Raw genomic sequence first — 15,644 nt, forward strand, 5'->3', positions numbered from 1 at the left:
TTTTCATGTTCAGCCGGCATGGAAAATTCAGAGTGACTGATTGTAATCAGAAATATTAATTAAAAATAGTTTTTTTATTAGGTGGATTTTCTATGGTAAGAGATGAGGGTGGGACAGTTTTCTGAGGATGACTTTCGATCTTCAGGTGGAGCTAAGAGGTAGTGTGGGGAGATGCTTCATTAGAGAAGCCCTCCACTTCAGATGAAAGAGCTTTTTATGTAAGGGTCTGGGTTTCCTGCCAAAAGAGGACATGCAGCTCATGGTAATCGTGTTTTTGATCAGACATCTGTGATTTAATGTAGAAGTCGAGGAGAGGCTTGCCCTGATCTGTTTTCTCTCAACAGACCTTTTGATCATAAAACATCACAGCCACTGTTAAGCTTTTATTATGAACAGCTTTTCTGACAGTGTTACCATTTAGGGAACTCTGCTGCAGTCAAGTCATTAACAGCATCAATAAATGAATAGTTACTAATTCAGGTTTTTAGTCACTGCACTGCCTGAGTAGGCTGAAGCAGTAGGAGTGATCTCACAGGTTGGAGTGGCATCCTGTGTTGTGTGTGGTCTGTGCTTACACGTGTACCAGCTGTCCACACAATTCGTCCTGATTACTGACAGTTACACTCAAGTCTTCCTCAAGTCTACTGTTCTGGTCCTGCTGGACCTGACTGCATTATTTGGCTCTGTTGATCATCATCTGCTACTGGAGAAGCTGAGAGACTGGGTAGGCCTATCAGGATCTACTCTGGACTGGTTCTCTTATCTTTGAGTGTTCCTTCTCTGCTGGCCGTCTCCAAGTTTAGGCCCTCCACCACATCCCTCACTAATGGTGTCCCACAAGGTTCTGTGCTGGGGCCTCTACTCTTCCTCTTTTATCTGCTTCCTCTTCAGCACATCCTGAACTCCTTTAAAGGAATCTCCGACAATCTTTATGCAGATAACATCCAACTGTACATCTCCTTTAAGCCCCATGAGATGAGCTGCAGCTCTTACACACCTGCTTAGACTCTATCAAAACTGAGATCCTCATCTGTGCCCCAGACAAGCTGGTTCCCAAAGTCAGAGACTCTCTTGGTCGGCTTTCTTCTCACACCAAACCTTCTGTCAGGAATCTTAATGTGACCTTTGACCCAGCTCTCAGGAACTAAGAGCTAAGCTGAGTCCCATTCTGTCCCGCTCTGAACTTGAGACAGTTCTCCACACCTTCATCTCCTCACGCTTAGACTACTGTAACTCTCTTTTCACGTGTCTGAGCAGAACCTCCCTGAACTGTCTACAGGTGGTTCAGAACGCCTGTGCTCGGCTTCTGACCAAGTCCTCCAAACACACCCACATCACCCCGCTTCTCCTCCAGCTTCACTGGCTGCCAGTCAACTTCAGGGTTCATTTCAAGATCCTGGTTCTGGTCTATAGGGCCTTACATGGACAAGCACCATCTTACATTGGTGATCTTCTTAGTCCAACACAAGGCCCTACTGGCTGAAAGTGGAATTACAACTATTGTAAACAACCCTGCAGCAGCCTGAGTCTCATAGACATCATTTCATTGTATAAAGAACTGTATTTATGAGGGTTCACAATTAGGGTTGAACATCATTTTATTTTGAACTATTCCAATTCCTTGTTTCGATTCCGGTTCCTATTGATTCCCAATCCGATTCTTTGAAGACATGACATGTTTTACATGAGCCAGCTAACCACAGGTCCTACTTGATGAAATAATCTTAACTTCAACATGAATTTAAATTCTATGAACAACAACATCACCTTCAGACAAAAACATGTTTTGGAGAAAAAAAGAAAAAGACTTGCAGCACAACCAGTGTGTTTGTTTCTGACCACAACCAAAGTCTGGAAGAAGCCTCTGGAATGAGAGGCTAAATGTCTCCAACATATCCAGAAGCGTCCAGCTGTTTTCAGCTAAAACTCTCAGGATGATCATGTCCAGGATGACTGAGAACTACACCTCCATGCTGCAGCAGCATTCAGTCAGAACAGGAAGTGAAACATAAATGTAGCTGCTGTCAGTAACAATCTAACATATTTTAAACATTAAAACTCAACAGAAATAGTTCAGAAAGGAAATTAAAATGTTCACAACTTTGTGTGTCATTTATTATTATTATTATTTATTATCCCTTTTGGCTCCTAGTGGCAGAAGCTGGTGTGGTCCACCACAGAGAAGCTGCTCTAGCATGATGATTTTAATTATTCTACAGGTTATTGTTCAGCCTTCTGATGCTCACACACACACACACACACACACACACACACACACACACACACACACACACACACACACACACGAGTGTTGGCGAGCGGCTGCGTCTGACCGCTGACGCTCCTTGTGCGTTTTTATTTCTGCAGTGAGACAAACTCACCTCACACCGTCCAGAGTTTTTTCTTTAAAGCTTCTATTAAATCCACCATGTTGACGTATTTTAACACGTTTCCTCTACGCTGCAGGAGTTAAAGTTTACATTACGGAGTAAAAGTTCGGCAGACGCGCTTGTTTACATTTGGCCGCTGCGCACCGGGTGGGGGGGAGGGGGGACTCGTGCTGCACAAATACAGCTGGTGTGATCAGCTCTGAAAAGCGTTGATCACAATTTGCAGATCACGTTTATTTTTCACGGAGATCGGCCGCGGATTCCTCTTCCGGTCGGCATTCTAGGAATCAAAATAAAAAACTTTAAACGATTCTGGGAAAAACTAACAGTTGGTTCCGGTTCCAATCGATGCTCCATGCCCAACCCTATAATCACAATAACAACATCCTCATTCATAAAACAACATTTTATGCCTAAAATATTTACCAATGTTATTGAACACAGTGCCTATCAAAATATTCATAGCCCTTAAACCTTTACACATTTTAACACCTTACAACCACACGCTTAAATGCTTTTTTAAAGGATTTTGTGTGATAATCCAACACAAAGCAACACATAATTGTGCCATGGAATCTGAAAAGTGTGGTGTGCATTTGTATTCAGCCCTCCTGCATCAATAATTTGTGGAGCCATTTGGCATGGCTTCTTCTTGCCACTCTTCCATTTAGGCCAGAGTTGAAGAGTGCACAACCTACAGTTGTCCTGTGGACACATGGTCCCACCTGAGCTGTGGATTTCTGTAGCTTCTCCAGAGTGACCATGGGCCTTTTGGAAACTTCTGACCATTGCTTTCCTTTCTCGTCTATCACTTTAGGTGGGCGGTCAGGTCTTGCTAGCCTTGCAATTGTAACAAACTTTATCCATGTTTGGATGGTAGAGTGAACAGTGCTCCTTGAGATGTCCATAACTTGGGGTATTTTATAAGCTAAGCCTGCTTTAAAACTTCTCTACAATTTTATCCCTGACTTGTCTGGTGAGTTCCTTGATGCTGTTTGTTCTATAATGTTATTTTACAGACCACTGAGGCCTGAATTACACACAGGTAAACTCTTATCTCTTCAGGTAACTTCTGAAGGCAGCTGATTGCCCTGGATTTTATTTAGGACAATCAGAGTACAGGGGACTGAATGCAAATGCTCTACAAACATTTCAGATTTTTACTTGCTAAGTATCAGTTTCAATCCACTTCACAAATATGTGCTACATTGTGTTGTTCTATCACAGAACATTCAAGATTCTGATTGTAGGTGTCAAATTTGTAATATTCGTTAAACTAAAGAAGAAGACAGCCAGAATACCTGTAGCAATGGACAGTTTGTGTGGCTCATTTTTCTCATGGTAAGTCCCTGTGACTAAGTATTTGTTAATTAGAAAAGCTGTTTTTAAAAACATTCATTGTCTTGTATTTTTAAATCCACTGGATCATATTGTGTTTGCATTATGGTTCAGGTGTCTCAACCCGCGATCAGTATAGTAATAATGAAATTAATAAGGTCGCTGTAAAACTTGTCCAGCTTTGCAGTTACAGTACGAATTTTCAAAGCTAAACTTTAACACAAGGTAAAAAAGCAGAAGCACAATGCAGTCATGACTAGGGGAACTTTACACAAAACTACAATGTGGAATCGATCTAATTCCCCTGAGGAAACTGGATGCAGAATATTCCAGAGACAAATTTTGATTTATGGTGTCTATGGTGTTGTGGGGATAAGAAAACAACATAGCCACTAACTGCGTTTGCAACAAGTTTGTATTTTTGAGTTAGGTGTGCAAGTAGATTGACCCGTTTGCTTATTTATGTTTAATACTCACGGGGTTCCCCTCAGAAAACTTGGGGGGTGGATGCTTGGCCTGGCAGCTCGCCAGGTTTGTGAAGTGCTGGGGGAAACCCAGACTAATCTATTTCAGTACAAGCCTAAAAATAATTAGTTAAGCCACCTTATGAACCATGGATAACACAAGTAACACTGCTGTTTTTATGTCTGTAACTATGGTGGCACTTGAAGGTATTCATATTTTCTTGGGTGGTGCTCTTTAACCAGTTTGGGAACAACTAGCTATTTTTAGAAGACACCCCATGCAAATCAGCATAATACTTCTGCAACGGTGTGTTTTATGAATGCGCCGTGGCAGCATGGAGTTGTGGAAATCGATCGCAATAAAAGCAAGTTATATCCAAGATGAACAGAAATTCACGGCAGCGCAGAAACTGACGCCATAGCGGTATAAAGGGGAGACGCGTAAAGGACTCGATTGCATCACATTACTGCCACAGTCTGACTAATAAATGACCTAAGGCTCCCAGATGAACGCCACAACGTTGTGGCAAATTGGCGGCATTGATTTCTAAAAGAAGCTACTGAGATAGTTGACACCTGAGGACACCTAAACGTCAATGACCAACTAAACAATGACACTAATAAGGTGACTGTCACAACAATTTCTACAAACAAGCTGCATTGCTCCTATGCATGCTATGTCCTGGATGAATGATCATTAACACTGGGATACAAGCCTGTTGCTACCATATAGCGTTTTTCCATGTGCTTCTGATTTATCATCTTGTAACTTGTGATACTTTGCAACAGCAAAACAGCTAGCACTCACTTTGTTTAAAGGCCCAGATATTTGACAGTTTCATTTGTTTGAACACGCCTGCATGTGTGTGTTTTGTGTGCACTGATCGACACCGAGCACAGCTGGGGTACCTTGTCTGTTAAACATTTGATTGCATCCAAACTTCCTGGAAGTGGGAGGCATGGGTGGTGGTGGAGGTCTGAATCTGCTAAGCATTTTCAGATGAGCATATGTTGGCCAGATGTGGCTGAGCAGCAGAGCTGAGGGGAGGTTGCCTGTAATGGATGAAGAGAGGGACAGAAGAGTAGAGTACAGATAGCAAAGTAGTCTGCCTAACCACACAGTAACAGCTTTGTTCGCCTCCTCTCAGGAGTTAAGTGTAACCCTTCTCCTTCTCTCTTTAAACTCATTCATACTTGTCTCCTCTCTTACTGCAAACATCCTTTCTCTCCTGCCTCTGTGCAAACTTGCTTTGAAGTGAGGACAGCATGCAGGAAGCAAGCCGGAATCGATTGCCCCATGCATTAGGCCAGGAATGTGTGACACCCTCCTCCTCTTCCTTCCTCTCCCTTCACTCAGACATGTTCCTCATTAATTTCCCCCTTATGTTCCTCCTGTTGCTCTCCAGGCTCAATCATGATACCCTACCATTGCACAACTTTGTTTTACTTACTGCAAACAAAGGTTAGCTTACACTTATTAAGTTTTTCTCTGTTGTTTTTTTGTCCCCCCCCCCCCCCCCCCCCGTGTCCTGTCTGGCTGTGAAGCAAACAGAATTGATGTCTGAATGCTGGTGACAAGCCTTACAGATTTACTCTCAGGTGGAGCATCAAAGCGTCAGCTTTTAATGTCACGCCTGATACTTAAAACTTTATTGTTTTTGTTTTTGAATGCTTTATAATTCCGACCAGACACGGAGACAGAGGTGACAGAGAACGTGGGGGGGGGGGGGGGGGAGGGGTTTGGGGGTCCACAAAAATAAACAATAATGAACAAGAGTCTGCTTCTAGACCTGCAGAAAGAGAAAGAATAGAAAAAATGGGTGTGAGGGACGACAGATCTGCCCCCCAAAGATGTGTAGGAGACGGAGGGAGCTCCAAGTCCCAGAGATCCAGGTGCTACCCCAGAACACAGGAACTCCAAGGAGACTGCAACCAGAAAGGCCCCCGCCCACCTGGAGAGGCACAGAGGATCGCCCCGGGGGGGCCACAACCAGCAGCCGGCAGAGTCCCAGGAGATTTCAGCGGCAAGCCCACAGGCCCGCCCGCAGCCTCCCACCCCCTAGCCGGCCGAGCCCGGGGCCCAACGACCCGGGACCCAGGGGCGACTACCCCCGCCAGGGACCCTGCAGAGCCCAGATACCCAGACCCCACCAGGCCGCCACCGGGATTGATCAGGCAGACGCCAAAAATCTTAAACCCCCTGACCCGGGAGCCACGAACACTCAGGCAGACCAAGGCACCACACTCCACACCAGGTGTGGCAGGGGGAGGGGAGACGAAGATCTACATCATCAAAAGAAGTCCCAGGAGAAGAGAGGAGTCAAAGGCCCCACCTGACATTTACAGTCATACACAAACACAGTCGCACACTCCCTCCCTCATGCTCACACATGCACATACAACCAAAGACTTACAAAAATGCATGCTGGACACCCACTCATGCTCCCCATACACACCCTATTCACTCTGGTCCTGGTACTGCTGCACATTGGGTACAACCATCACCGGTAACCAGAGTTCGACCCTTTCTGCTGGGGGTGCTGATGAGCAGGCTCCCCCGCCCAACGCTGAGCACAGCAACCCACCACCCCAGACCCCAACCAGACGGCCGGATCTCCCTCCTAGCCTCCAGCCCCAGGAAGTCAAGCGACAACAGAGGTGTGGTAAGACCTCTAGTCTCCCTCCGCCTTCTCCAATATGGTGTTAGGGAGTGTTGATGAGGTGTATTCCACGGCTGTGGTGAGCGGGCAGTGCGGGCATCGTCTGGCTGATGCCACCGCACCACCCCACTTGCACCCACAGCCCTCGGTGTCTAAGTGCGGTTTAAAATTGGAAGTGGGCACCGGCACTCGGGAGGAGGCTGAGAAATCCCCCTGCCAAGTGCCGTTGAATATGCTCACTCCCAAGACCCTAAGTTTGTGTTTGCGTGGAATGTCATTGGTGGAAGTGTTTAAGGTGCAAATAAAATTGGGGGACAGGTTGCCACAGGAATGCGGAAATGGGGTCCATACCCGCACTCCCTGACTTGTCCACCCCCCAAGGTCCTATGTGCATGTTTGTGTGATGATGTGAGGGAGCAGGAGGAGAAAAATATGGCGGGGATGGGGAAGAGTGAGTTTTTCTCTGTTGTCTACACAAAGGTCAATAAGCAACCAATCAAGTATTAGATGTGTATGACATAAATTTCTGCATGTTTTTCTTCAAGTAAAGCACAATTATTTTTACAATGAAGTTAAATTAATAGATAATACATTTACTTTTTTGTCCTCTAAGATAGTTTTGATGATTTCAGGAATGTTTAACTGTACCAGAAGGTTGAATAAACTTGGTAATAAAATGGCTAACTTTTATTATTTAATCCTGATGTATGTGAATATGAGACATTAACATTTGTTTTGAAGTCATTCAAATACAGGGTGGGCCATTTATATGGATACACCTTAGTAAAATGGGAATGGTTGGTGATATTAACGTCCTCTTTGTGGCACATTAGTATATGTGAGGGGGCAAATTTCTCAAGATGGGTGGTGACCATCGTGGCCATTTTGAAGTTTGCCATCTTGGATCCAACTTTTGTTTTATCAATAGGAAGAGGGTCATGTGACACATCAAACTTATTGGTAATTTCACAAAAAAAAACAACGGTGTGCTTGGTGTTAATGTAACGTTATTCTTTCATGAGTTATTTACAAGTTTCTGACCACGTCTAAATTGTGTTCAATGTGCTGCCAATTATGTTGGATTGTAAATGCAAGCCTCTTCTCCCACTCTACACTAATAGCAACACTGCAGGAAAAATGCCAGCACAGGCTTCCAGTATCCGTAGTTTCAGGTGCTGCACATCATGCATCTTCACACCATTGGCAATTGCCTTCGGATGACCCCAAAAATAAAAGTCTATGGGTGTCAGATCGGGAGACCTTGGGGGCCATTCAACTGGCCCACGATGACTAATCCACTTTTCAGGAAATTGTTCGTCTAGGATTGCTCGGACCTGACACCCATAATGTGGTGGTGCACCATCTTGCTGGAAAAAAACTCAGGGAATGTGTCAACTTCAGTGCATAAAGAGGGAAACACATCATGTAGCAATTTCAAATATCCAGTGGTCTTGAGGATTCCATTGGTGAAGAATGGCCCCACTATCTTTATACACCTCATACCACACCATACCATCGCTTTTTTGTTCCAACAGTCTTGAAAGGAACTGTCCAATGTGGGTTAGTGTCAGACCAATAGCGGTGGTTTTGTTTGTTAACTTCACTATTCACATAAAAGTTTGCCTCATCACTGAATAAAATCTGTGTGAACTGAGGGTTCTGTTCCAAGTTTTTTTTTTTTTTTTTGCCCATTCTGCTAATTCTGTGTGCTGATCTGGCTCATCCTCGTTGAGATGCTGCAGTAGCTGGAGTTTGTAAGGGTGCCATTTGTGAGTAGCTAATATCCGCCGAAGGGATGTTCAACTAATGCCCCTCTCCAGTGACATGTGGCCAGTGCTACGCTGTGGGCTCTTGCTGAATGAAGCTAGAACAGCCACTGATGTTTCTTCATTAGTGACAGTTTTCATGCGTCCACATTTTGGCAAATCCAACACTGAACCAGTTTCACGAAACTTAGCAAGCAGGTTTCGTATGGTGTCTTGCATTGAAATCTGCTGCAATGACCCAGTTACTGCATTCACCAGATATCAACACAATTTCGATCCGCTCCCCACGTGTTAACCTCTTCGACATGTCACTGGCTGTGAACAAAGAGAAACTTGTAAATAACTCACGAAAGAATAAAGTTATGTTCAGCCCAAGCACACCATTGTTTTTCTTGTGAAATTCCCAATAAATTTGATGTGTCACATGACCCGGTCACATGACCCATTGAAAAAGCAAAAGTTGGATCCAAGATGGCCGACTTCAAAATGGCCACCATGGTCACCACCCATCTTAAAAAGTTTGCACCATCACATATACTAATGTGCCACAAACAGGACATTAATATTACCAACAATTCCCATTTTATTAAGGTGTATCCATATAAATGGCCCACCCTGTAGATACCGTCCCACTCAGACTAGGGTTAGGGTTAGGTTTAATGACAAAGCTATATAATATATCAACAAACATTTTTTTGACTGACTCAGTAAGAATTTGAAGCAGCTCTCCAGAGCTTTTCCCTTTCAGAAATTATGGATGATTTGTCAGAAATCCATAAAAGTGATTATCTTATCATGTACTGTGATATAATGTAAGCAATACGTCTCTTTGGTTTTTTTGCTAAGCACACCACCTGCCCCGCAGAGCTCCGTGCAATAGGAAACCGAGCGCCGACCAGAACTAACCAATAACGTTAGACTAACGCTTACTTGCTTCAAATTTAAGGAATACCTCGGCTGATGCAGAGTTGATGAACTTTTCACGGACAAGTAAGTCTCTAAAATATAAATGTATGACAACACAGCATGACATGAGAATAAAACTCGTAAAACAACGTGTTTTAGCTCCGTTTGTCGGCTACAGAAGCACATTCATAAACCGAAACGTGAAGTCGCCATCTTAAAAAACAGACGCAGTGTGATGTGCTTGTCAGCTAGATGGTGCCATCGGATAAGAGAAAGACTCCGGAAAGAAGCTTCAATTTGCTCAATAGCTGTGCAATTAATCAAATTTGTATTTACATTTATGTTGCTCCAAATTATCACAAAAATATTATCACTGACAAAATTATTAAAATAGTTCACTAAACTTTTACTTTGTCATGCCTTTTAAGCGACATGCACTTACAGCCCTACTGTGCCTGTGGTGGTTTAGGACACGGGTCCTTAAAAGAACACATGTTCATGTGCACTCACTCCCTGTTGGGAGATTCAAGCTTCTGTACCAGCTCATCTCTGCTTTTGTAGTCATGGCCTCTGTCCATGTTTTCTTCATGTGACTGCTCCATCAAGTGGAAAATTAGCTTCATTTACTTATGTTTTTAACTAAATCATTCATTTAATCAGGCCTCTTATCATAAAGTGGCCTGATTATAGGCTTTCATTTTGATTTCATAACTTAAATCTTCTTCCGGCGCTCACAGGGAGCAGACGCTTCTGCCTTTTCCTCCATTATCTGTGTTTTCCCAAGGCTCTTTTTATCCCGTCTGCCTACAGAGCGCTTCTCTGCATTTCCTCTGCAATCACCTTTTATTTTTCAACATGGACTTAATTAATTGGTCATTCAACACGATTGATAAGATTTTTTCTACAATGAGAACGGAGGAGGGGGCTCACGCTTGTCCTCAGGGGACACATGCAGCGGGATATATGTTCGATTCCTGGAAAAATTGGAATGTCATCTGTCTCTCTCAGCTGTCCATTGAGGACGTCGAAGATATGTGGATATTTGGCCTGATGATCGTTGGATTTCTCCTGATTGGAGTGGGAGGATATCTGGCTTTCCGCAAAATTGGGATGACGGAAGCAATTGGAGGGCGACCCGCAACCATGGACGGCACCGTCCGTGTGGATACCTCACAGACTGGGACGTTGCTCGAGGTGAATCGCAAGCTGGACAATGTCTTAGCTGCGTTTCCGGTGTTAGCGCGCAGGATTGATAACATCTCGGAAAGGGTCACCGGACGGTGTGGAGATGTTTAATCACTGAATTGGCTTCACTGGAGGACTTGAATGATCAATACAGACTTAAGGCAAGGAGGAAAAATTATCTCTGTCTGACCCAAACAAAGTTTCTGTTATCGATTCTGACGCCATAAGCAGCCTTGGAGTTGCATGCAAAACCCCCACGCTGGAAGGAATGCTGACAAATGCTGTGAATCTCTATCCACCCACCCCCCCGCCTTAAGATTGAGGTCTCCACCGAGGTCATCAAGCTAAGGACTCACTACTCTCTGTGCTTCCCCATGACCTCCCTCCTACCTGCAGAGCCAGCTGGTTGAGCGCCACACAGGCCGCCCCCCGCTGAGGAACCAGGATCCCAGCCCCTCCCCCCTACCTACCGGGTCTCATGTTGTGAACTGTGACGTTTGTTGCTTACATGTTGGGTGTTTTTTTGCATTGGAGTGCTACACCCTGCTGGTGTAATCCTGTTAATGCCTTTTTTTCTCCCTCCCTGAACTTCCCTCATGTAACACCCTTTTCATCTATCTATTAAGGTAGCGCGACTCATGTTGCGAATGACCGCAGTCACCAATTCTTGTTATGTGTCTTACCCACGTATGTCTGATCTTTGAATTGTGTGTGCTGAAACTGAATTTCATTTCTCTGTATGTCCTGCACATGTGGAGAATATGACAATAAATGACTTTGAATCTTTGAATCTTTGAATCTTTGAAATTATGTATTTTGATAACTGCAGTCTCCATAAAATGTGAACTTTGTATACTTTGCACTCTGCATCATTCAGAAATACAACTAAGAATGGAAAATTTTGATAATTTTAGCAGAGATTATAATCTGTAATTTAGTACTTCCTGCAGATTAATGCTTCCTGTATGTTTGGGGTGTAACTTGATGCTCTCATTTTGAAAAGTCACGTTGCTGGTCTTACTGTGTTCTCCCCGGGAGAAAGATCATTGCAGTTATTTCCTAACTCAGTGCGGTAAATTATTAAAATGTCAATATTCACCAAAATAGTTGACTTTTTTCCATAATCTAGCAACATTAGCTCTGAGAAGTGCTTAGTCCAGGGATGCATGTGTAAATATGAATACTTTGCTCAACCTAAAACCTAAAAGTTATTTTTTCTTATTTGCAGGTTGTCATGTCAACATCATTGTGGCTCTAATAGATTTTAAATTGTATTTGATGAAGTAGTTAAAAAATCTTTAGATCTCTTGAGTTACCGTATTTTCCGGAGTACAAGCCGCTACTTTTTTCCCACGCTTTGAACCATGCAGCTTATAATGAGGTGCGGCTTTAGTCAACCAGAAAGGATGGATGCTAGAAAGTCTAATGAAGGAATGGTTAAAGGAGTGCTACGGAAAGCGCCCAGGAGGATTTTTTTCACAGTAAAACGGCGCTGCTTGTTTTCTCAGCTTCACCCCGGGATGATGACAGCAACACGGAGAGCGACACTGACATTGCCACAGAAAATGTGTGTGACGAAGCTCTTCTGAGGCTGTTCAACTCCAACACTGAAGAAGAGGACTTCAGTGGTTTTAGAGCGCAGGAGGACGATGAATAAACTAATCAATAACTTTTCTGTTTTGTTTGATACTGATCAGTTCAGTTACGTTCAGTTAAACTACGTTTTCAATTCAGTAGATATCTGCGGCTTTTAGCCCGGTGCGGCTTATATTGAGGTGCGCTCTATAGTCCGGAAATTACGGTAGTGATTGTATTCATGTCTTTTAATGGGATGTGTATAACTAACTAATTATTATTTTCCAAACTGGTATATTTTCCTGTAAATATTGAGAAAGTTTGGTTTTTTTTTAGCACTTCTGGACCAGCTTTAGAGACGCCATCATTAAAGTTGTGAAGCTAGCGTGTTAGTCATCTCTTCTGTAATAAAGTAGAATATTGTATGTCCCTGGTTAAACTTGTTTTCCTTCATGAAAGAAAAATTACTTTTATTTCCTGGTGCACTCTTTTTTTTTAAGTAAAAGTAAAATGAAGATTAAAATGAGGTGTGAAATATCCTCCATCATAGGCGTCATTTTAACCGGGGACGCCGGGGACATGTCCCCGGCAAAATTTGTGATTGGCAGCTGTGTCCCCCCCCCCCCCCCCCCACTTTCAAAAAAGCCTGCTGATGAGGATTTTTGTTTTACCAGCTCAGATCTTATACCAGGGGTCGGCAACCTGTTCCCATCAAAGAGCCATTATTACCCATTTCCCATAGTAAAGAAAACACCGCAGCAGCCGCAGCGTTGTGGGCAGGGCCTACCCTCAGACAGCAGAGAGCTGCTCACAACAGGTGACAGCAGCCGGTACTGGTCGCTCGCATGGGCAACACCCACACTTTTCCAGCTGTTTTGCTCACCTCCACGCCAGTCTGGTTTCTTTACGTCGCACTCACTCTGTTTGCCTCATCTCCTTCTTCACCTCTGCTTCTCACAGCCAATGTCGGGTTTCCAGGAGAGCAGGAGAGGGAGGGACGGAAGAGCTCGACTGAATTCATAATTTTACATCTTGACATTAGCTGTACAAAGTCTGAGTTTGATCAAGTGAAGAACAACAATTTGCAGAGGTTTATAACAGGCGTGGCGCCAGGTTTTCATTTTTGGGTGAGGCACGGTCATTCTGGACGGACCTTAATAAGCAGTGACTTAAGTGAAGCAGGCAGGTCGCGCTAGAAAATGTTGTTTAAAAAGAAGTCATAAATGTTTTCCCCGTCATTTTAATTTCTAAAATATGAAGTAAAAACTCCCAATTTAATTTTCATTCATTTGTCATTAATATGTAGTCTACAACCGTGCGTTAAGTGGACCATCTTCCAGTAAAAGCAAAGCATCCAGCCCACCTCTCCAAATGCGTAAAATGTTAATCAGCCGCTAGTTAGGCGCGCTGCGCACACCATCAGCTACATCAGCCCAGACAAGAGCAGAGCAAATAGAGACAGAATAGAGGATAATTCTGTCTGGATGTGGATGGAGATTACATTTTACAGCAGCCTGATAAACATCACCTGTCTTCTAGTCCACGCTATCAGCATTATTTTAATTGGTGTGTGTGTGCATGCATGCGCATGCGCTGACGGCCGATCACCGGATACACGGCAGCGTTTGAAGCTGATGGCAGCTCGTTAACAAACATCCACAAACAATTAAGACACATTTTCGCCTAATTTATTTACTGACAACGCAAAAAATAATCTGGTAAGTATAACTCACTCAATCTGGAGGTAAGTGAAGAAAATTCAGAAAGTTTGTTAAATTATATTGACGAAGTTTTTTAGTTATTCGTCATGGGTCCGAAGAAATCAGCAGCTGAGGCTGAAGCACCTGCTGGGACCAAGAGGAGCCGTCCTCAGGATTCGCCTGAGGCCTCATCTCCCCGTAAGGACATATTAGAATTATTAGATTCTATAGATAAACGGCTTCTGGGATTTGAGGGGCGACTTCATCTGCTCGAGGTTCTTCACCAGGAGTTTCAGAACCTCCGAACATCTCTGGAGTTCAGCCAGGAGCAGGTTGAGCGGCTCGCTGCTGAGAACGCGTCTCTGCGGGAGTCCGTTTCTTCCCTGGAAGAGAGAATGATGCGGATCACCCAGGACAACAAAACTCTAAAGGAGACGGTTTTGGACCTTCAGGCCCGCAGCATGAGGGATAATTTGGTGTTCGCAGGTCTGCCGGAGCAGGCGGGAGGTGCGGAGAACTGCGAGCAAACGATAAAAAACTTTCTCCAGACAGAAATGAAGATTCCAGAAGAAACAATAAAAAACATCACATTTCACCGGGTACATCGCCTTGGAGCTAGACGAGTGGACAGCAGAAGACCTCGTCCCATCGTGACTAAATTTGAACATTTTAAGCAGAAAGATCTTGTTAAAAGTCACGGAAGAGAGCTCAAAAGAAAAGATTTCAGCGTGAATGATCAGTTCCCGAAGGAAATTCTGGATAGACGCCGGGTCCTCTTTCCGCTGCGTAAAAAGTTTATCCAGGATGGGAAGAGAGCTGTCATCGCGGTGGATAAGCTTTATGTGGACAATAAACTTTACAAGGAGCGAGGAGTGACTGACTGGCTGTATTAGCCCAACATCAGGTCAGACATTTACTATTCTTATCAGGATTCACTGGGTTTGATCACGTCAGGATTAAACAGCTGCTAAATCCGTTTTGTAGATGATAAGATCACCTGTCCATCACCACCTTACACCCCATCACCTCTTCTTTTTAGTTCTTTCATCTTTCTTTAACCTATATCTGTATTTTACCTTCCTTTTTACCTGCTTCTGTACCTTTACACCTGTATGGCACAACCACACAACTTTCCAACACTGCGTCAGACTCGACACACACACACACACGCGCACACACGCACACACACGCATACATACACACGCGCGCACGCACACACACACACACACACACACATATATATATATATATATTAAATTCACAGCACAATATCATAATTTATGCGTCAAATAATACAACCACAAACACTGTTGGATCTTTATTATTATTATTATTATTATTATTATTATTATTTACTTTTCTGTTATTTATTAACATACTATTTATACATTTATATACTTATTCCATCTTATTCACATGAAGGCATCATATTTTAGCTACTCACACACACATCTATGGGTGCACTAAGGTTTGTCTCATGGAACGTACATGGGGCTGGCTCCATAGAGAAGAAATTAAAAATTTTTGATCAGTTAAAGAGAGTGCAAGCAGACGTAATATTGTTACAAGAGACTCATAGATCTGCCACATCCGCAGATGAACTTAAAACACCTGAGTTTCCCAGCATGTTCTCTGCCTGCTATAACTCTAGGCAAAGAGG

At 43.6% G+C, this 15,644-nt stretch overlaps 1 protein-coding gene across 2 annotated transcripts in view; it reads left to right on the forward strand.

Annotated features, from left to right (window-relative positions):
- The window catches only part of poc1b (POC1 centriolar protein B), a 121,335-nt gene that overhangs the window by 87,663 nt on the left and 18,028 nt on the right, over positions 1 to 15,644 (forward strand). The window contains exon 11 of one of the 2 annotated variants that reach the window (XM_070550227.1): positions 12,218 to 12,870. The exons of the other annotated variant lie outside the window; for it this stretch is intronic. Within the exon in view, the coding sequence (XP_070406328.1) occupies positions 12,218 to 12,298 (81 nt within the window). The 3' untranslated portion in view covers positions 12,299 to 12,870. Of the gene's footprint in view, positions 1 to 12,217; positions 12,871 to 15,644 lie in introns of those variants that run through there. 2 annotated transcript variants of the gene reach the window in all.

Source organism: Nothobranchius furzeri, chromosome 4 (assembly GCF_043380555.1).
Source record: "Nothobranchius furzeri strain GRZ-AD chromosome 4, NfurGRZ-RIMD1, whole genome shotgun sequence".
Classification (NCBI taxonomy): domain Eukaryota; kingdom Metazoa; phylum Chordata; class Actinopteri; order Cyprinodontiformes; family Nothobranchiidae; genus Nothobranchius; species Nothobranchius furzeri.